Consider the following 17,877-nt stretch of genomic DNA (forward strand, 5'->3'; position numbering starts at 1 on the left):
CATCTGCTTCCGTCACGGGCAGCTTTTTAAGCGCAACTGGAGGTGCAAAGCAGCTGACATTAGGCGTGTTATTACTGTGCTTTATTTCCCAGCCGTGCAGCAGCGCATGATGATGCGTAATCTCTCTGCACAGCTGGGCAGATGTTGGTGGTGTTATTCACTGATACCAATTCAGATAAGGGTTTGTTGTGAGGTTGCCAGCCTGCTTGGACAGCTATTAGGGAGGTATTTGTTTAGGAAATGACATAGAGTGACAGTAAGCCGTGCGAGCTGCCCAGGTTACAGTTCAGCTACACGTACAGCCATTTACTGCAATAACAGCACAAATCCAGCCTCCTGGGGATGACATTGCATGCAATGTCCTGGTGTTTGGAGCCAGGATATAATAATAACGGATGCACATCATATTCACTGCCAATCCTCATGCTGCCCCGGATTTTAGGAACATATCTCCCTCCCCTGTTTAATAATTATGCATGTAGTAACCTCAATTTAAACCCCCCACCGCGTTTCTGCTATTGGCTGTCGATGACGTAACTGGGCTTGCACGTCTTCATGTACCTTGTGAAATGTAAAGGACGTCGACACGGTCTGTCCAATTGCTCATGCATCAGGTGCAGCCCTAGAAAAAAGTGTCACGGAGGGGACAGGAATGGGTGTTGAAGAGCAAGGACGTGATTGTCGTGTTTTTAAGACTCTTTATCTGAGTTGGGCACTTAGTCAAACAGCAGCCTGTTTTAAATACCATGTACCAGGCCGAGACATTACATATGTGTTCCTTATCAGTCTCTCAAAGGTTATCACCACCATCTTATATTGTTAGGCTACGTCTGTGTGTTTGAATGGGAGATGTCTAATTGCAACACCCTTCTGCGTGTGAGCTGCGGCAGTGTGGGGTGTGCTTAGCTGGGCTGGGATGTGTGGCATTTTCTGTGGAAAGTGAAAGTCTCATGGTGTGGTCATGTGAGAAGTCCTGTCACATGGAGCAGTGTGGAGCTTTCTCTCTCTTGTTAAGGGCAAGACTTCTTCACATCTGCTGACTGTAAAACAAAAATAACAACCAACAAACAAATCATACTAGGGTAGACATTTGTCCTTCCCACTCATATTTAAAGTGTAAAACATCTGTATGACACTGGAACTAAGACTATGGTCAGTTTAGACCGTTTTTTCTTTTCTTTTCTTATAGTCTGACGTTTTTACTAAGTTTTTGTGCCCTTCCCTACTATAATATATCCGAACATGCTTCAAGTATTGGGTCAGATTGTGATAAAATATACATAGATTAGCATGACTCTTAGACCTCCCAGTGGTATTTTAGGTAGAGTAGCCCAAGACTCGGGCCAATCAATGCCTGCGAAAGCAGCAGAAAGACTATGAGGCCGTGAACAACCTAGAGGCACAGATTCCCGGAGGAGGACAAGATTCCACTAAGATTAAAAAAAAGCCTGGTTACGTTATGAACCAGAATAAAAACAGCACAGTGGTAATTATCTGCCGCAGTTAGAGCGGAGCCCAGTTATCATTAGGAGGAATTGTTTAAGAGTGTGAGTCACATACGCGTGAAATGTCTTATGGAGATGATTCAGCTGTGGGTGGGGAGATTGTGTGTGGACAGCTGATGTGAAAGGTCATTTCTCTCTCTCTCTCTCTCTCTCTCTCTCTCTCTCTTCTATAGGCTCAGCTCCTGGAGTTGAGAACGCAGAACTACCAACTTTCAGATGACCTGCGCAAGAACACCGCCGGTAAGATGTCTCTCAATGACCGTTCCTCAGTGGTCCCCTGGGTTTCACAGTGGGCCGCAGTGAAATGGATCCTCACGCTCGCTGGACTCCTGATTTCCACCCTTGCGTGCAGTTAGTCTGACTGAAGTACTGTTCTCGTTTGCTGGAGACGCCAACAACAACAAGAACACAAAAGTTGTCCTGATTTCAGAACTGCCGTGCCTGTGAACTCGCCGTCGAGCTGCTAATGAACTCCGGTCAGCAGATGCGTGTCGTGCTTGGCTCCTGCTCTTTAGGGGTTTTACACTGAGCTGCACACCAGCAGGGCAGAGCGCTCATGTTACAGACATCTATTATCGAAGAGGTCCTGGGCTTTTTCCTTAATGATCTTGGTCTTGCTGCAGTACAGCAGCCGGCCGGGACCCACGTGTTCACCTGTGCCTCTGCGATTAGGTTTCAGGCAGATCATGCTGTTTCGGACGGTGTCTCGGGTTATCAGTTATTTATTTGCCCTTTATTTCTGCAGGTAGTAGCTTGAGGGCAACATCTCTTTTGAAATCAACTGTCATTATTTTTGTCTCATTTCTCATACCCTTCCTATGGCTCCTGCTGTTGTAAATGTGCTGCTGTCCTGCCCTGTGCTGCTATGTCAATGTGTGCACACAGTCAGGCGTGTGCTGACGGGGGGTCTCCTTGCTGTTTCAGAGCTCAGTGCTGTCCGGCAGAAGACCGCCACCCTTGAGAAGGATTTCCTCAAAGCACAGAAGGTAGGGGGGCCACCCTGCTAATTTTTTTGGACACCTGTCCCTCCAGCACAGCCGGTGCCAACCATGGCTCGGTTACTTTCAAGACGGCGGGGCCTTGCACCATCCATATAAGCATTCCTATATCCTGTACTACTTCTGCCACCGCCACCACCTCCACGTCTGCCGCTTGTGAAACGTTCATTGCTGCTCCTGCCATAGACACCACGACAGCACGGCTTTTATTTAAACATTAAAGGGAGCGAAACGGAGGCTGTTTGGACAGGCAGTAGTGTGTCATCCACTCATGTCGTCTCCTAGGGTCATAAGATGTAGGATATGACAGTGTTCAGGGCTCTTCATTAATTATGCATGTAAATAAAAGCCTAATCTGCAAACACAGGGTAACAGAAGACTCCTGTTTAAACATGTGACTTCCCCCAGAGGTTCATGGTAACGATATCTGACACGATCTCTGTTTGTCTCTGCAGGCTCTTGGCAAGAGTAAGAAAGCCCAGGTGAGTCTGATTTGCTTGGACAGTGGGGTCCTCCACTGGGGATACTTGTTTCCGATTCCTCAACCCTCCTCCTCCTCCTCCTCCTTCTGTCTCGGAGATGCCGCTTACTTCGAATGAGAGAGTGCTTCGTGAGAGTCTTTCCTGGGAGTCCATCTCATTATCTGGGATTGCCAGTAATGCGCCCAGTGTGAGAACTGGATTGGCCGATTGCATGTCGAAGGCTGTTTGACGTTAAGAGCTGATTTCCCTCCCAGTAATGAACGTGGGGTTATAACCGCCTCACTTCTCCCTTATGCGATATTGTTAGTATCATATAACAATGATAATACAACACTGTGCCCTTGGAGTGATGTATACAACGTTAATCGGTTCTCTTCACATTCATTAGAACAGCCCTTTGCCTGTTTAGTTCTGATTTCCACTGTGTTTAAACCCTCACCACCCGCTGTGCCACCACTATACACCTTCTTCATGCCCTCCGTAGGCCTCACACGCTAGTTGATGAAAGTCACAATCTAAACAAGCGCATCAACAGATGGTGCCGGTGGCTGCTTGTGTACAGGAACCCGTAGCTCATGTGTGAACCTACAGTGTCCTCCGGGCCTGTGCCGCGGCAGGGCCCCTCGCCCGTCCCCGTTGCCCACCCCTGTCCTGTGTGTCTTTGGCAGGAGGTGGACGCCCTGCTGAGTGAGAACGAGATGCTGCAGGGCAAACTGCACAGCCAGGAGGACGACTTCCGCCTGCAGAACAGCACGCTGATGCAGGAGCTGTCCAAGGTGCTGAACCTCTCTCTGACTCAGCAGCTCGCGCATGGGACCTCTATTTTAAATTAGACACACACATATATACACACACCTCTCCCCCGATGTAATGAGATCTGACATAACGTGAATTCGCAAAGCCGAGCGCATTTAACGGCATTTTAAACTTTCACTCCGATCTAAAAAACATTGCATAAAAAACAGTTTTGTCTGCAAGTCTGATAGTTATAATGTTGACAGTTAAATCCCTTGATTACTTTACCTTTGTTAGCTCCATTTTAACATTTGGCTCAGTGACAGAGTGGCCCCTACTCCTATTTGCTAAAATACCCAAATCTCTTTTTTTTACAACAGTTTGTAAGGATGTGAGATTAAAAGTGTTTTCTGGTATTTTATGTGAATTTTGCATTTTCCTAAGCATTGCACAGACCAGATGATTGATGTTGATGAATCTCAGCCCACATGGTTTCATTTAGCAGTGTTTAGTACTGGTGTTGTTAATGCTGTGTAGCTTTTAAGTAAATCAGATTGCAATCGTTAACTACTGTAGAACATATTTATGTACTGCATACAGTGTGTCAGCTCTAACTAAATTGATTTGCTGACTATTAATAACGGATATAATGCATTTCACCTATAACACGACAAGATGTTTTGGCTCCCGACGACTTATATTGGGGTAGAGGCGTGTATACACACACACACACACACACATTCTCATTAGCTGTAGCGATTGTGACACAGAGTCCATTAGGGCGAAGTGTCTGATGGCTTTTAATGAATAGGAGATGCGACTGAAGCCACAGGGGCAGGAGAAGGAATGGAAGCAACAGTTCTGTCATCTTAAGCATCTGTCTAATTACAAGGGGTTGGCTTCCTCGCTCCCTCAACGCGGTTTCTGAAGAGTTAGGAAGTTAGGAAGCCCACAGAGAGAGCAGAACACAGTAATGTGGCCAAAATAAAGTAAGAACGGTCGAGACACTAAGACGTGCGGCAGCGGGGGTGCGGACTGTGATGCTGATGTTGTCTCCCGCAGCTGTGCTCCCAGATCGAACAGCTGGAGCAGGACAACCAGCGGCTGAGGGAGGGGCAGGGTGCGGCCCCCACGGTGGCCAGCCCCGGCCCCGCCCCCGTGGACAGGGAGCTGCTCCGCCTCCAGGCCGAGAACTCCGCCCTGCAGAAGAACATGGCGGGTGAGTGGGACATCATCACCGGGCCGCCCGCCACATGATCCTCGCAGATCTCGGTCGTCTGTGCGTCTAATCAAATTCCCTCTCCTGACTGATTAGTCTTCATTTGGCTGGGTGCTCTAACACTGGGTGACTCACGCACAAGAACAGTGCGTCTCATTGCGGCCACAGACAAAGATGCCAAGTGTCCCTCCCTGTCGATCTGCATTGAAATCGATCGAACGAATAACACAGGCGAGCCCGTAACGTATCAGCCTGCTTTACACATTTAATTCCTCTGGAAAAGTGTCAGTCAGTCAGCGTGTCAGTGACTTAGTGAGTCAGTCAGTGTGTCAGTCATTCAGTCAGTCAGTGTGTCACTCAGTGTGTCAGTCAGTCAGTCAGTGTGTCAGTCAGCTAGCCGGCGTTTTATTTAGACACCAGCTCCAAGTTTCTATGCTACTGTCCTGTATCGCGATGCACGAGGAAAGGAGCCTAAATCCAAATCCGGCTGAAACATGTTCCCCTTCTCCTCCCCCTTCAGCCCTGCAGGAGCGCTATGATCAGGAGGTGCAGAGCCAGCGGGGGGCTGCGGTGAACGGGCACAAGGCCTCGGTCTCGGACGGGCAGACGGACACTGACGGGGTCCTGGCACAGGCGGGCGCGGCCGGGGGAGGAGCGCAGACGCCGGAGAGGGTGCTGAACGACAGACTGGAACAGGTACGACAGGAGGGGAGGAGTGGGTGGTCTCACAGCGCTAGTGTCGCCACGGGGTTCAGAGGAACAGATCTGGCTTCGGCGCTCTCATGTCCTCGTTGTGCTGCTTCAAATATTTCGGTAACGAGTCTGTCTTTCTGTCCACGATTGACCCATGTGCCTGTTCACGTTGCAGGCGGAGTCCAAGTGTGCCAAGCTGGAGCAGCGGGTCAAAGAGCTAGCGGGTGAGTCGGACATTCCTACGATGAAGGGATTGGGGGACGCTGGGGGATTATGGAGGCTTCATTTAATTTAGCTGTAAAAAGGGGTATAAAACACTGTTCTGACTTTCTCAATCAGTAGGGGGTAGAACAGAGTTTACAAACTGCTCGGTGTTTATGAACAACTTGGGATTCAATTAATTTCCCTCGTCCTCATGTGACTGTGCAGCTCATTTCTGCTGTCCTCGGTCAGTAATGTCAGGAAGTGTCCCGGTTTAGGAGAGCCGTGCACGAACGTGGCTCGTGTAGTTGAGACTGGGGCTGGCGGGCCTTTTGGGGGGCCGTGATAGCGTGACTGAAGTGTGTCGTCTCTTCAGAGGCCGAGCTACAGCTGCACACTGAGCAGGAGGAGAAGAGGCTACTGAAGGAGCAGCTCCAGACACTGGAGGTAAGAACATAAGACAGTGTCCAATCGAGAGAAGGCCATTTGCCCCATCGTGCTCGTTTGTTGTCCATTAATAATTAAGTGAACAAGGATCCTATCCAGTCTGTTTGTGAATGTTCCCAAATTGTCTCTTCAGCCAAATCGCTGGGGAGTTTGTTCAGATTGTGCCGCCTCTCTGTGTGAAGAAGTGTCTCCTGTTTTCTGTCTTGAATGCCTTGAAGCCCAATTTCCATTTGTGTCCCCGGGTGCGTGTGTCCCTGCTGATCTGGAAAAGCTCCTCTGGTTTGATGAGGTCGATGCCTTTCATTATTTTGAAGACTTGAATCAAGTCCCCACGTAGTCTCCTCTGATCCAGGGTGAAGAGGTTCAGTTCCTCAGTCTCTCAGTAGGACATTCCCTTCAGACCTGGAATAAGTCTGGTTGCTCTCCTCTGACGATACACCAGATACACCAGAGCCCTCCCAGATGCCTCCCAGATGCCATTTTTAACCACACAGGCATGTGACCCTTCCCCCTTGAGTGAAGACTAATTTTCTCTCCTCTTTTTTTAGTTGGCCAAACAGACGGACCTGAGCAAACTTCAAGAAGAGCTCGCCAAGGTACCGGTTTTAAGTATTTCTGAATCTAATCCTATAGCTCCAGTAGGTCAGTGATCTGCCTATCACTTTATATATCCAGAAAAAAATCGGTTGTTTACCTCTCCATCTGTTAACTGTGTATTAAATAGATGTTTTGACCTCATTTAGACTGCAGGTCACTTTAACGTGAGCCACTACTGCATCTGTTCATTTCTGTATCCGTATTCCAGTTTCAAGATGAATCTTTTCAGCAAATTAGTTCTTACAGTGGGATTACGAGTGAGGCTGTTTTAATTAGAGACTAATGTATTTAGTGTTTAGTTGTATTAATGTTGCTTTTTTCCTGTTTCTCCATCCTCCCAGCTCTCTGATAAGCTGAAGAAGAAACAGGAGAGGTAAGCGGTCTTCTGTCCTTCCCAGCAGGCACTGCGTTGAACTGCACTGTGTGTGTGGGTCCACAGACCTGACTTCTAGGATTCTAGTGATGGTCATTAGAAGAGCCTTCCTTTTCAAGGGCCACGCCAAGCGCAAGCCGTCTGAAGGATATTAGAAAGATCCTTTGAGACGCTTTCTTGCAAGCCCCGGGGAGCTGGGTTTGAGTCCGGCCTGGGTGTCCTTGTTGGGGGGTGAAGTGTTTTTTTGATGAAGGGTGGATTGCTAAAGCTGTGTCCGTGTCCGTTTCTGCCCCTGCAGCTTCTTGCGTCTGCAGGCAGAGAAGGAGGCCCTGTACAACGACAGCAGGTAACGGAGCACAGAATGATCTGTACTGTGTGTGTGTGTGTGTGGTTTTATTATGGATGTGCAGCTGGTCCATAATTGTCTGAATAATTGCGGTCCATAAACCGTGACCGTTTCGGAGGCAGCCGTACGACACTTCGCTTTAATTCTGTAGGACTAAGATCGACGAGATCCAGCAGAGGAAGGAGGAGGAGCTGAAATCCATGACGATCCGCAACCAGAAGCTGCAAGGAGACCTGCTGTCGTCCAGTCAGGTAACGCTGTCTGCGGGGCGCTTCCGTCTCCTGCCCTCGGTGGCGCGGTAGCTGTCGGGGGGGCGGGGCTACGGACGCACGAGGCAAGGAGGTCGGTCCGGAGCTGATCTCCTGCGTCTCTCCACAGAGCATCGCTGAGCTGAAGGAGCAGATGCAGAGTCAGCAGAAGGAGCACGAGATGGCTCTCCACGCCCTGAGAGACCAGGTAGCCCCCCAGCGTCTGTGCCTCTCACACACCAGAGGCTTATATAGGTGCATGTGTCTTTATTTGGGTTAAATCTATCTCAGGAGGAGTTGTACCCTGGTTTTACACTGATCTCCTCTGATTTTAATGTATCTACACTGTGCTCCACTGCACTCTACCACAAAGAAACCCAGTAAACGGAAATCTCATGTCCCTCAAATTGAAATCTTCTTGCTCTACAGGCCCCTTCCCTCTTCTTTCTAAGGTTTTCTCCACTTCTCTTTCCTAATTTTCTTTTCTTCTTGGCTCTCTGCCTCCCACCTGCCCTTTCCGTTCTTCACACCCCTCGGCCTCCATCCTTCCTTCCCGCCCTCTCCCACTCGCCGTTCCTCCACCTTTTCCTATACTCTGCCACCCCCGTCTCATATCCTTCCTGCTGTTCATCCCCCCGGGCATATCCCTCCATCCCTCCTTCCTCCTGGGCCTCTGTCCCGCTGTGCTGCAGGTCGCGTGTCAGAGCGCAGTCAGTCAGGAGCAGGTGGAGAGCATCCTGACTGAGAACGATGCTCTCAGGACTAACCTAGCTGCCTTAGAACAGGTACTTAGCTCACTTCCTCTTCCTGTGTAGGCCGAGCGCTGGCCCCCCCCCCCACAAGGCGGGGCTGGAACTCGTTTATAGTCCGTCTGTGGCCACGGAAGTGGATTGGCATTGACCTTGCCCAGCCCTTGTGGATGTTCTGTAGAGGGTGATCCACTATGCTAAAAGTGGGGGGGAGGAAACTGTGGGCACCTCTGCGGTCAAATGGAGACGGTCCTCTTTGATGTTTGCCTGACGAGGTTGTGTGTGTGTGTGTGTGTGACAGATCCAGACGGCCAAGACCCAGGAGATGAACATTCTGCGGGACCAGAACGTGGCTCTGACGATGGAGCTGCAGCAGAGGCAGGCTGACCAGGACAACTTCCTGGCCCAGAAGGACGACCTCAACTCACAGCTGCAGGTCTGACTTCTCCCTCGGCCTGCTCTCCTCCTCTCCCATTCTGTCTCTCTTCCTCTCTCCCTCTCTTTTCCCTATTCTTCCTTTCATCTACCTTTTCCTCTTCTCCCCCTCCCCTCCTCTGTGTGTGAGCCATCACTCGGGAATCCTGGTCACACTCTGACTGGGACCAGCCATGTCTGAGCTATGTGGCCTGGCTTTATTTATTTGTTTATCCACTCTGGCCTCTGGTGTTCCTCTGTCTCTCTTTGTGTGCTGCAGGAGGCCAACAGGGCCAACAATCGTGTCCTGGAGCAGCTGGCGGAGCTGGGGCAGGAGAAGGAGAAGGTGCAGCAGGAGCTGGAGGAGATGCGCAAGGTACCGGCTCATGAGTTATAGGACCCCAGTGTGGGGCAACTCGTACTGCGGGGCTGGGCCACAGCCACATGCTTGCCCCGCCTGGAGCTTCATACCGTGTGTCCGCTGGGGTACAGAGCCTGACCGCGATTCCCCCCCACAGACGGCCGATAAGCGCAAGGCCATGCTAGACGAGATGGCGATCGAGATGGCGCAGGAGAAGTCCCGGCACAAGGAGGACCTGGGCAACGTGAGGCTGCAGCATGAGAAGGAGGTGCTGGGCATCCGCGCCAAGTACGAGCGTGAGCTGAGAGAGCTGCACGAGGAGAAGAACCGCACGGAGGACGAGATCCGGGCCCAGCTGAGAGACGAGAGGGTGAGCGGGAGAGGGGGGGATGTGGAAACTGATGCCCTGATTCCATTGGCTGCTACGATTGTGAAATTGAGTGTATTCAATGCAGTGTACTTCCTTTTCGTATAATTATAATGATTCTAAATTATTTATATTCGCATAAAATGTATAAGAATTTGCAATATTTGCATAATGATGCTAATAGTTTTTGTAATGGAGAACCTGTTTAACTGCAGCGACAGTATTAGTCTGCAGAGTCTTGTTCTCTTACAGAATCTTTTTTATTATTGTTCTTGCGTTCGTCTGTCCTGCTGCTCCTGCAGTTCTTACCCTACACACCCCAGACTTCACACGCTCATTCGTCCTGATTCTGTTCAGGCTGCTGTGCCTTTTGTATGGCTAGGATCCATAATTATTGAGTTATGATCGATTAAAAACCCCAGAAATCCCATTGACTTCGATGGTGGAACATATTCTCCTGCGGGATCTTACAAGCTGAAGGTCAGTAGCCAGTAAGCGTTGTTTATGCAAATTACAGCCCAATCAGTAGCCAGCGGTCACGGTTCCCAGCGTTTGATTCCTCCTCCCTGTCTTTGCTGTTCCCTACGACTTGTGCGTTGCACTGGAGTTTCCCACTGCGTTCCGAATATCCCATATTATTTGATTTCAGCATGAAATACTATACTGTACTAATACTTATACCACTTCTACTACTACTAATCATTATACTACATTAAATATGTATAGAGTTTATTACTGATTAATATTATTATTATTCCATATGATTCACTACTACAAACTACATACCTTAATTAATTCCCTATAACTGTTTCTATAGTATACTGTAGACACCTGTGATGTACTACAGTTCCTACTACAGTAGTACAATAAATACTGCAGCACTCTATTATACCATAATATACTATTATACTACAGTATACTGTAGTTGCCTGTGATATACTATAGTTCTTTTTTATACTATACTATAGTAACGTGATATACTATAGGACACTTGAATACTGTAGTACCTAATAATATACTACAGTACTACAGTTCTACAACAAATACTATGGTACAGTGTTGTATACTATAGTATACTGTATTATCTTGTGATGTAAAGTTATTACTACAGTACAACAAATACTATAATAGTTTTATACCATATTACACTTTTATACTATAGTATACTGGGGTAACTTGGATATACTAATAGTGCACTGTTATACTATACTTTAGTCACAATTGATATACTGTAGTACACTGTTTACTTTAGTACCTTGTAAGGTACTAGAGTTTTTACTATAGTACTATAAGAAATACTGTGGTACAGTGCTGTTTACTACAGTATACTGTAGTACCTTTTGATGTACTACTACTACCTACTACATAACAAATACTAGATTATATGGTTTTATACTGTATTATCCTGTAGTAACTTATGTCATATTATATTATTTACAACAGTGCTACAATAAATACATTGATATATTGTATACTATGTTACAGTGTAGTACCTTGCAATTTACTATAGTACTTTCTATAGTAGTACACATACTATTGTACACAACTCATATAGTACTGAAACATAGTGTCACATGCAGACAAAGTTTCTCTGGGAACTTTAGCATTATAATCATAATAATTATTATTATGCGAATGCACTACTTTCTGTTTGGCATGGATGAGTCGCAACACTGCGCTGCAGGGACAGAGTGGGAGAGGAAAGGGAAAGCAGGGATCGGTGCCTCAGTCCATTGGCCCCGGCTTCCGCTCCGAGACTGACGCGCTCCCCTCCCGACCTGTGGTTCCTTTGAAATGTTCCTCGAATGGTTTGTGATTAATGGGGAAAAAACTGGAGGTCTCGCGTCTCATCGCTCCAGCCGCATTTAAACCCTGCTTGCTTTTTATTATTTCTCCTCTCGTAGTTGCTTATGATTGTATGCAGCCCACGTACATCGATCGATCCAGCCTCGCGATGTGGCTTTCATTCTGGACGTTACGCACATCCGATGAGATTAAAATAGGAGGAGAAATTGCGCGGTGGACTCTCTCCAAGGCCTCCTTCCTCCAGAATGCTAAGTGCGAACCGGTTTGCTTCCCGTCCTGCTGATGGCTAAATCTGATAAGTCCGACAGAGTCATTACCCCCCCTTCCCCACTAAGACCAGCGTCGAGTCTTTTATCCAGTCCGTCGGTGCTTCGTGTCGATGGGGAAACATTGTGGCTGACAGACATTAAGCAATAAAAAGATTGGGGACAAGTAATATCCCTAATATTTTTCCATGTGGTTCTTTGTGTTTGTGACTCAGGCGCGGACAAAGGACCTGGAGGGTCTGCAGCAGACTGTGGAGGAGCTGCAGGCTCAGATCCAGTCCATGGAGGGGACCAAGGGCTGGTTCGAGCGCAGACTCAAGGAGGCCGAGGTACGTGTCGCCGGGCCTTATCCTTCCAGAAGCCTTGGGGGCCGATTTCAGAACCTGCCAATCACAGCGGTGAGGGGGCTGAGTAATAGCGATTGACCACAAAAGCATTTCCTGCTGATGGCGATTCCTGTCAATAAAAGATTGAGAGATGTCTTAATATTTCAAAACCGTGCTCAGCTGCAGCCACTAGATGTCCTCCTTGTGTTGTGTTTGACAGGAGCCCTGAAAGGCTGACATCAGTGGAATTATTCGTTCGATCTGACATACTTTAGCAGGTATTCAAGGAGCGTTGGACAGGCACGGTGGATTAAAAGGAACAGCTGGGTACCTTTACTTTGAGGTCTGGAAAGCAGGATTGCATTGGTCCAGGTCAATCCAAAATCAGAGCTGGGGCGAGACCAGAGAAAAACTCGGAGTCACCTGCCAGTCGCAAGTTACAGACCTGTACCCTGTCGCGCTTCGATTCGTAAAGAGTACGGAGTGGCCTCTAACGATTAATTAAACTCGTGACAGGGTACCGATTCCCGCTCTGTGATTCGCTGGTGGCCCCCGGTAGAGCTGGTTGCACCTCAAGTTGAAAACGTGGTATAAAATGTCCACTCTCTTGACAGGAAACCATTGAGAAGAATGCACTGGAACGCCAAGAGCACATCGAGAAGCTGCAGGCCGAACACGCTGTCCAACTCCAGGTATCACGTCTCTCCTGTGTCCCTCCATTTGGGGCATTTTTCACCCCTAAAACAGAACATGTGGCAGGATACCGTGGTGTGACATCGCTGGCTGACCGATGGACAATTCACAGGTCTAGAATCTGCGTTTGGGTGACTGAATTGGGCTTCGTCAGTGAGACGATAATGATGAGGGTTTGGTTCCTGATTGATGCCGTGTTCCGGAACACTTTCGACACGGAAACATTCTTGGGTCCTTTACGCTTTGTCATTGCGAGTCACCCTTATAAAGCTGTATAACGAATATACTCTCACTCTCGAAGACCGTTCCTGCAGCTAGGTTAAGCCATCGTTATTTCTATGATATTTTTCCTTAAGATGTTAAGTAGAAATCGGTATATTGATGTGTTGTGTTGATTTCTAAAGCCGATTAACCGATTTCAGGATTGATCAGCAAACAACCACCTGCTTCTCTCCGACTCTCTTCTCCAGGGTAAAGACGGCGAGATAGAGGGAGTGAAGCAGCAGCTGTTAGCGGTGGAGAAAGAGAGGGATGAGCATTCATCTGCCATCGACAAACTGAAACAGGCGAGTTCCTCTTTCCCTGTCTCGGGTGCTTATTTTGGTGTTTTGACATCGATATACCTTGACACTGTCTTCCCATCTTCATTGAAAACAGTTTCATCCCTTTTAAATAATCTGGTGTTAGACGAATACAGTATTTACCAACACCAACCGTCTCTAAAGTTTAAATTCAGGTGGGATACCCTCAGAGGTGTCCTCCTGCTTCCTGTTTCCTGCTTCCTGTTTCGATTAGATTCTTACGGTTCTGTCTGTTTACCGTTTCCCTCACAGGAGATCAAAGACACGGTCGACGGCCAGAGGATCCTGGAGAAGAAGGGCAGTTCGGCTGTGAGTATCGCTCTGAAGAACCGCCCGCCGTCGCCAGAAAGTGACATTACTTAGCGCCAGATCGCCGCCAGATTGGCAAATCGGAGGACCACAGACCCGCGCCCAAAGACGCCAGTTCACGCTGTTTAATAGGGTGTCGTAGAGGCCCAGGCCTGGGGTTTACCACTGCTCTCGCCCCCCCCGCAGCTCAAAGACCTGAAGAGGCAGCTGCACCTGGAGAGGAAAAGAGCCGACAAGCTGCAGGAGAGGCTGCAGGAGATCCTGACCAACACCAAGACCCGGCCAGGTGGGTACAAATCGGCCAGCCCTGACACGGATTTGCGTTCCGTCACAGCTCGCTGCTCTCGGCCGCGGTCCGGGGGGGGCGCCCTTGGGGAGGTCGCCGGTGCGAGAGAGTGCCAGGGTTTGATCGATGCCCAGCTCCTCTTTCTCCCCCAAGTCGCTGAGAGACGGCTGAGCAGAAGATATCCCCTCATTTCTTTGTCGTGGGGTTTAATTGGGAGGGATTATTTAACGATGCTAATTAGAGCTTCAGAAGCAGGTAGGGTCAATCTGAACTTATAATGGGGGTGGTCTGGCTTTGAAGCGCCACTTCCCGTTGACTCAATCCCGAAAGGAGATGAATGTTCTTCGGAGAAAATGTGCCGCGTTTGTTTATTTATTTATTAGTTTATTTAGTATGGATTTTGCTGATCGCCGCCCTGTGATAAATTGATCCGTGAAAGCAGTTATATAGCACTCAACCGAATGGCCGGGATGTATGGACTGAACCAGCACTTAAAAATTAGAGCGAGGGAGTGGGAGAGGGAGACGAGGAGAGGTCCCGTCCGGTCTCTCCTGACTCCAGCACAAACGTGTGTGGTTCATTCTGAGCTCCTTTCCACATCTGGTTCAAAATCATTTTGTGGTTAGAAGTGTGCAAATTACTGCAAAGGCAACCTTTCAGAGGCCGTTCTGTTCGTTAATCCGGCTCGACACACCTGTTAATTACCCAGTCCTTCTGGGAGTTTATCTGCGTAATCCCACAACTTTCAGGTAATTGGATGTTTCCCTTTTCCTGCGGTGGTCTTAAAAGTGCCGCTGCCACAAGTGACTTCGTGCGGTCGGGCCTCTCTACGCCATAGAAGACCAGGAAATGAAAGTGTGTGGAGAGTGACCAGTGCTAAGTATAAACGCAGGTGTTTTGGCATCACTGGGATCTCTGGGATAGCACCAGGCCGATCACGGGGGTCTCTGGGATGTGATCGGGCCGAACCCCCTGAAGCTGGCTCTAGTGAGAGCAGGCGCAGGTGAGGAGAGGTAATGAGGGAGCGAGTCTCGGCCTCTTTGTTCGGCTCATCCGGTTATTAGTAGCTTATCGATCCAACCGTCTCGTCAAGCTGCTTCTTGAAGGCTTCCACTGGAGCGGCCTCCACAGCGCAGTTCAACACAGAGAGACACACAAACACAGACACGCAGACGCAGACACACACACACACACACACACACACACACACACACACACACACACACACACACACACAGAGACACACAGAGACACACAGAGACACAGACACTTCTGTGCCCCCGGAGACATTAGCATTCCTCACTCTCAGCTCCCAGAAGCCTTGAAAAAGATCAGAAACAGGATTAATTGCACACTGAACACATTGCAGCCCAGCACTGAGTCACTGAACACACTGCAGCCCAGCGCTGAGTCACTGAACACACTGCAGCCCAGCACTGAGTCACTGAACACACTGCAGCCCAACACTGACACACTGAACACATTTCACTCACTGTGGCAACCCTTTTGCATGGCTGTCTCCCACAAACCTGCCCTTCCGATGACCCCCCCACCCCCACATCAATACCATCCAGAGCCAGAGTAGTCAATAATTAATGACACCCCCCCCAAAAAGAAGATGCGTCAGGGATCTCCGCCTGGCACGACGCAGGCCGGGCTCCCGCACTGCCCCCCCACTTGGCAGTGCCAGGGCCGTGCTCTTTGGGAGCATCTATAATTCAGCCCGACTCTTAATGTTTAATGGCGGCTCGGAGGAAAGTGGAGAATCAGACATTTTAAAGTAGGGGACCTTTATCTCTGTCCCACTTCCATAATGCTAGAACAGAGCCAGTTATTATATCTATCCATCTATCTATATTTTCTTATGCCTCTCTTGCCTGGGAAAGAACTCTCTCTCTCCTCTCCTCCACACTATCCGCGACTTCAGTTTTAATTATGGGGCAGTTACCATCGCCGCAATCGTGGCTTTAAAGAAATATAACAGCAGATGCCAACGATAATTGGATCCGCTGGGTTGAAACCTATAAATTATTATATCCGTGCTCTCTGATATGTATTTTGGTCCCCTTTTTGTTTTCCTTTGTATCTAATGGAAGTCGCTTTTGTTTTTTGTTTTTGTTTTTGTTTTTTCTACCTTCACCTGCCAAAGACGCGCTCATGTTTGCTCACCGAGCTGCCCGCCAACAACCAATTAAGTCCAAATTAGATGTTTTATTTTCCTCTGCCACTTTTTAACTCTTGAAGGTCAGTCCTGTCTTTGTTTGCTTTGTGGGAAGCAGTTATTGGTCCTTTCCGCACAAGGAAAAGAGGATTCATCTGCCAGTTGGCGTTTTCCTTTCTAGCACAACCTTTTTTTGTGTGTCCAAATCTTGAATCTCATTGAATCTCATGAAGAAAAAACAATAAAAGCTTGTAATAGTATTAGTCTCTCTCCAGCTGACCAAAGCACTGATTTTTGAGACCAATACAGTAAGATGTCATGTGGGAGCACCTTTACTGTCCAACCCCCCCCCCCGCTGACCACCAATCTCATTACTGTCGTGCCCGAGGGAAAAACTAAAATAACAAAGTAACAATAAATCCTGGAGGTTTCTCTGTGTGTTAATCCTCCCTTCCTGCTCTCTTTAGTGCAGAGTTAGTGAACTGCAGGGTGGAATGGATATATTACCCCCCATCTCTCTCTCTTTCTCACTTACTCTCTCTCTCTCTCTCACACTGCAGTGCTAGTATATCACAGAATTATTGTACAGGAATATATATATAATTCTTCTGTCTTGCATCACCAAATTCAAATCCAGATGTGCTTTACTGGCCTAACAGGGATTTTCTGGTGTTGCCAAAACATGGATAAATGGAAACAGAAATGATATATGCCAGATAAACAACATGGCACATCTGACTCTCTCCCTCTCCCTCTCCCTCTCTCTCTCTCAAATTCAAGGTGCTTTATAGGCATGACCAGAAATAAGTATTGCCAAAGCAATGATGACAGAACAAACAGTTTCAAAACATACATGTACATTTCCATACATAAATACACATATGTATGGTAAACAATGAACCGATTCATTTAAATTAGTCAAATTAAACAATAATTCAGAGCAACATAAAATGGTTAGGTGTAGCATAGGTGTCATTGCCTGTGTCCAGGGGTGTCCCCTGTGTGAGTGGACTGAGTGTCCACTGTGTCCCTCAGGCTGTGGCAGGCAGCTGGATACTGGGCTGCCAGTAATATGCAGCTGGTCTCCTCTCCCAGAAGGACTGGCACTTTCTCCGAGTCTGGCAGGTCTGGAAATCTCAGAGATCTGCTATTTTGGGGAAAAATTTTGCTCATAAATGTTTTCATTGTACAAATGTTCACATTGTAGAATAAAGTGCAGCTCTGTCTCGACCTCTCGGCGCTGGCAGTGGGGGCACAGCCGCTCCTCTCTGGGCAGCCAGGTCTGCCTGTGCCGGCCCGTCTCGATGGCCAGGCTGTGCTCACTGAGCCTGTATTTGGTCAGGATCCTTTTGTGTTTTTCGTTCGTTATTGAACTCGGGTATTCTGCCAACGTGTCGTGTCTTTTTAGGGCCGATAGCACTGCAGTTTACTTTTTGCTTGTGCTGTGTGTGTGCGTGCGTGCGTGTGTTGCTGTCCTGAGGCTGGCTGGTGTCGCTGTGCGTGAGTGCGTGCGTACGTGTGTTGCTGTCCTGAGGCTGGCCGGTGTCGCTGTGCGTGTGCAGTGAGCCTGCGGACCAGCTGGCTGAGGGGGCTCCTCTCTGGGTTCAGCTCTTGGCCTTGTGGTGGTAGGAGTGTGTGTTGCTGTTTTTTAGATGGAGCCAAAATTGAATTGCTCTTTTGTGTATATTGATTAATAATGGATCCTAATTCTGCC

The 17,877-nt window shown here is 48.3% G+C and overlaps 1 protein-coding gene across 2 annotated transcripts in view; it reads left to right on the plus strand.

The window, feature by feature from the left end:
* The window catches only part of gripap1 (GRIP1 associated protein 1), a 37,621-nt gene that overhangs the window by 369 nt on the left and 19,375 nt on the right, over positions 1-17,877 (plus strand). Inside the window, exons 2-23 of one of the 2 annotated variants that reach the window (XM_066709924.1) lie at positions 1,679-1,745; positions 2,430-2,491; positions 2,959-2,985; positions 3,654-3,761; positions 4,783-4,939; positions 5,460-5,635; positions 5,808-5,856; positions 6,210-6,280; positions 6,829-6,876; positions 7,219-7,250; positions 7,549-7,596; positions 7,748-7,847; positions 7,975-8,052; positions 8,537-8,629; positions 8,895-9,029; positions 9,288-9,383; positions 9,526-9,738; positions 12,023-12,136; positions 12,748-12,825; positions 13,297-13,392; positions 13,660-13,716; positions 13,903-14,002. In XM_066709924.1, coding sequence (XP_066566021.1) covers positions 1,679-1,745; positions 2,430-2,491; positions 2,959-2,985; positions 3,654-3,761; positions 4,783-4,939; positions 5,460-5,635; positions 5,808-5,856; positions 6,210-6,280; positions 6,829-6,876; positions 7,219-7,250; positions 7,549-7,596; positions 7,748-7,847; positions 7,975-8,052; positions 8,537-8,629; positions 8,895-9,029; positions 9,288-9,383; positions 9,526-9,738; positions 12,023-12,136; positions 12,748-12,825; positions 13,297-13,392; positions 13,660-13,716; positions 13,903-14,002 — 2,005 coding nt within the window. The remainder of the gene's footprint in view (positions 1-1,678; positions 1,746-2,429; positions 2,492-2,958; positions 2,986-3,653; positions 3,762-4,782; positions 4,940-5,459; positions 5,636-5,807; positions 5,857-6,209; positions 6,281-6,828; positions 6,877-7,218; positions 7,251-7,548; positions 7,597-7,747; positions 7,848-7,974; positions 8,053-8,536; positions 8,630-8,894; positions 9,030-9,287; positions 9,384-9,525; positions 9,739-12,022; positions 12,137-12,747; positions 12,826-13,296; positions 13,393-13,659; positions 13,717-13,902; positions 14,003-17,877) is intronic. The other variant, XM_066709925.1, reaches the window with a different exon arrangement.

The sequence above is a fragment of the Amia ocellicauda genome, chromosome 7, assembly GCF_036373705.1.
Source record: "Amia ocellicauda isolate fAmiCal2 chromosome 7, fAmiCal2.hap1, whole genome shotgun sequence".
NCBI classification, from domain to species: domain Eukaryota; kingdom Metazoa; phylum Chordata; class Actinopteri; order Amiiformes; family Amiidae; genus Amia; species Amia ocellicauda.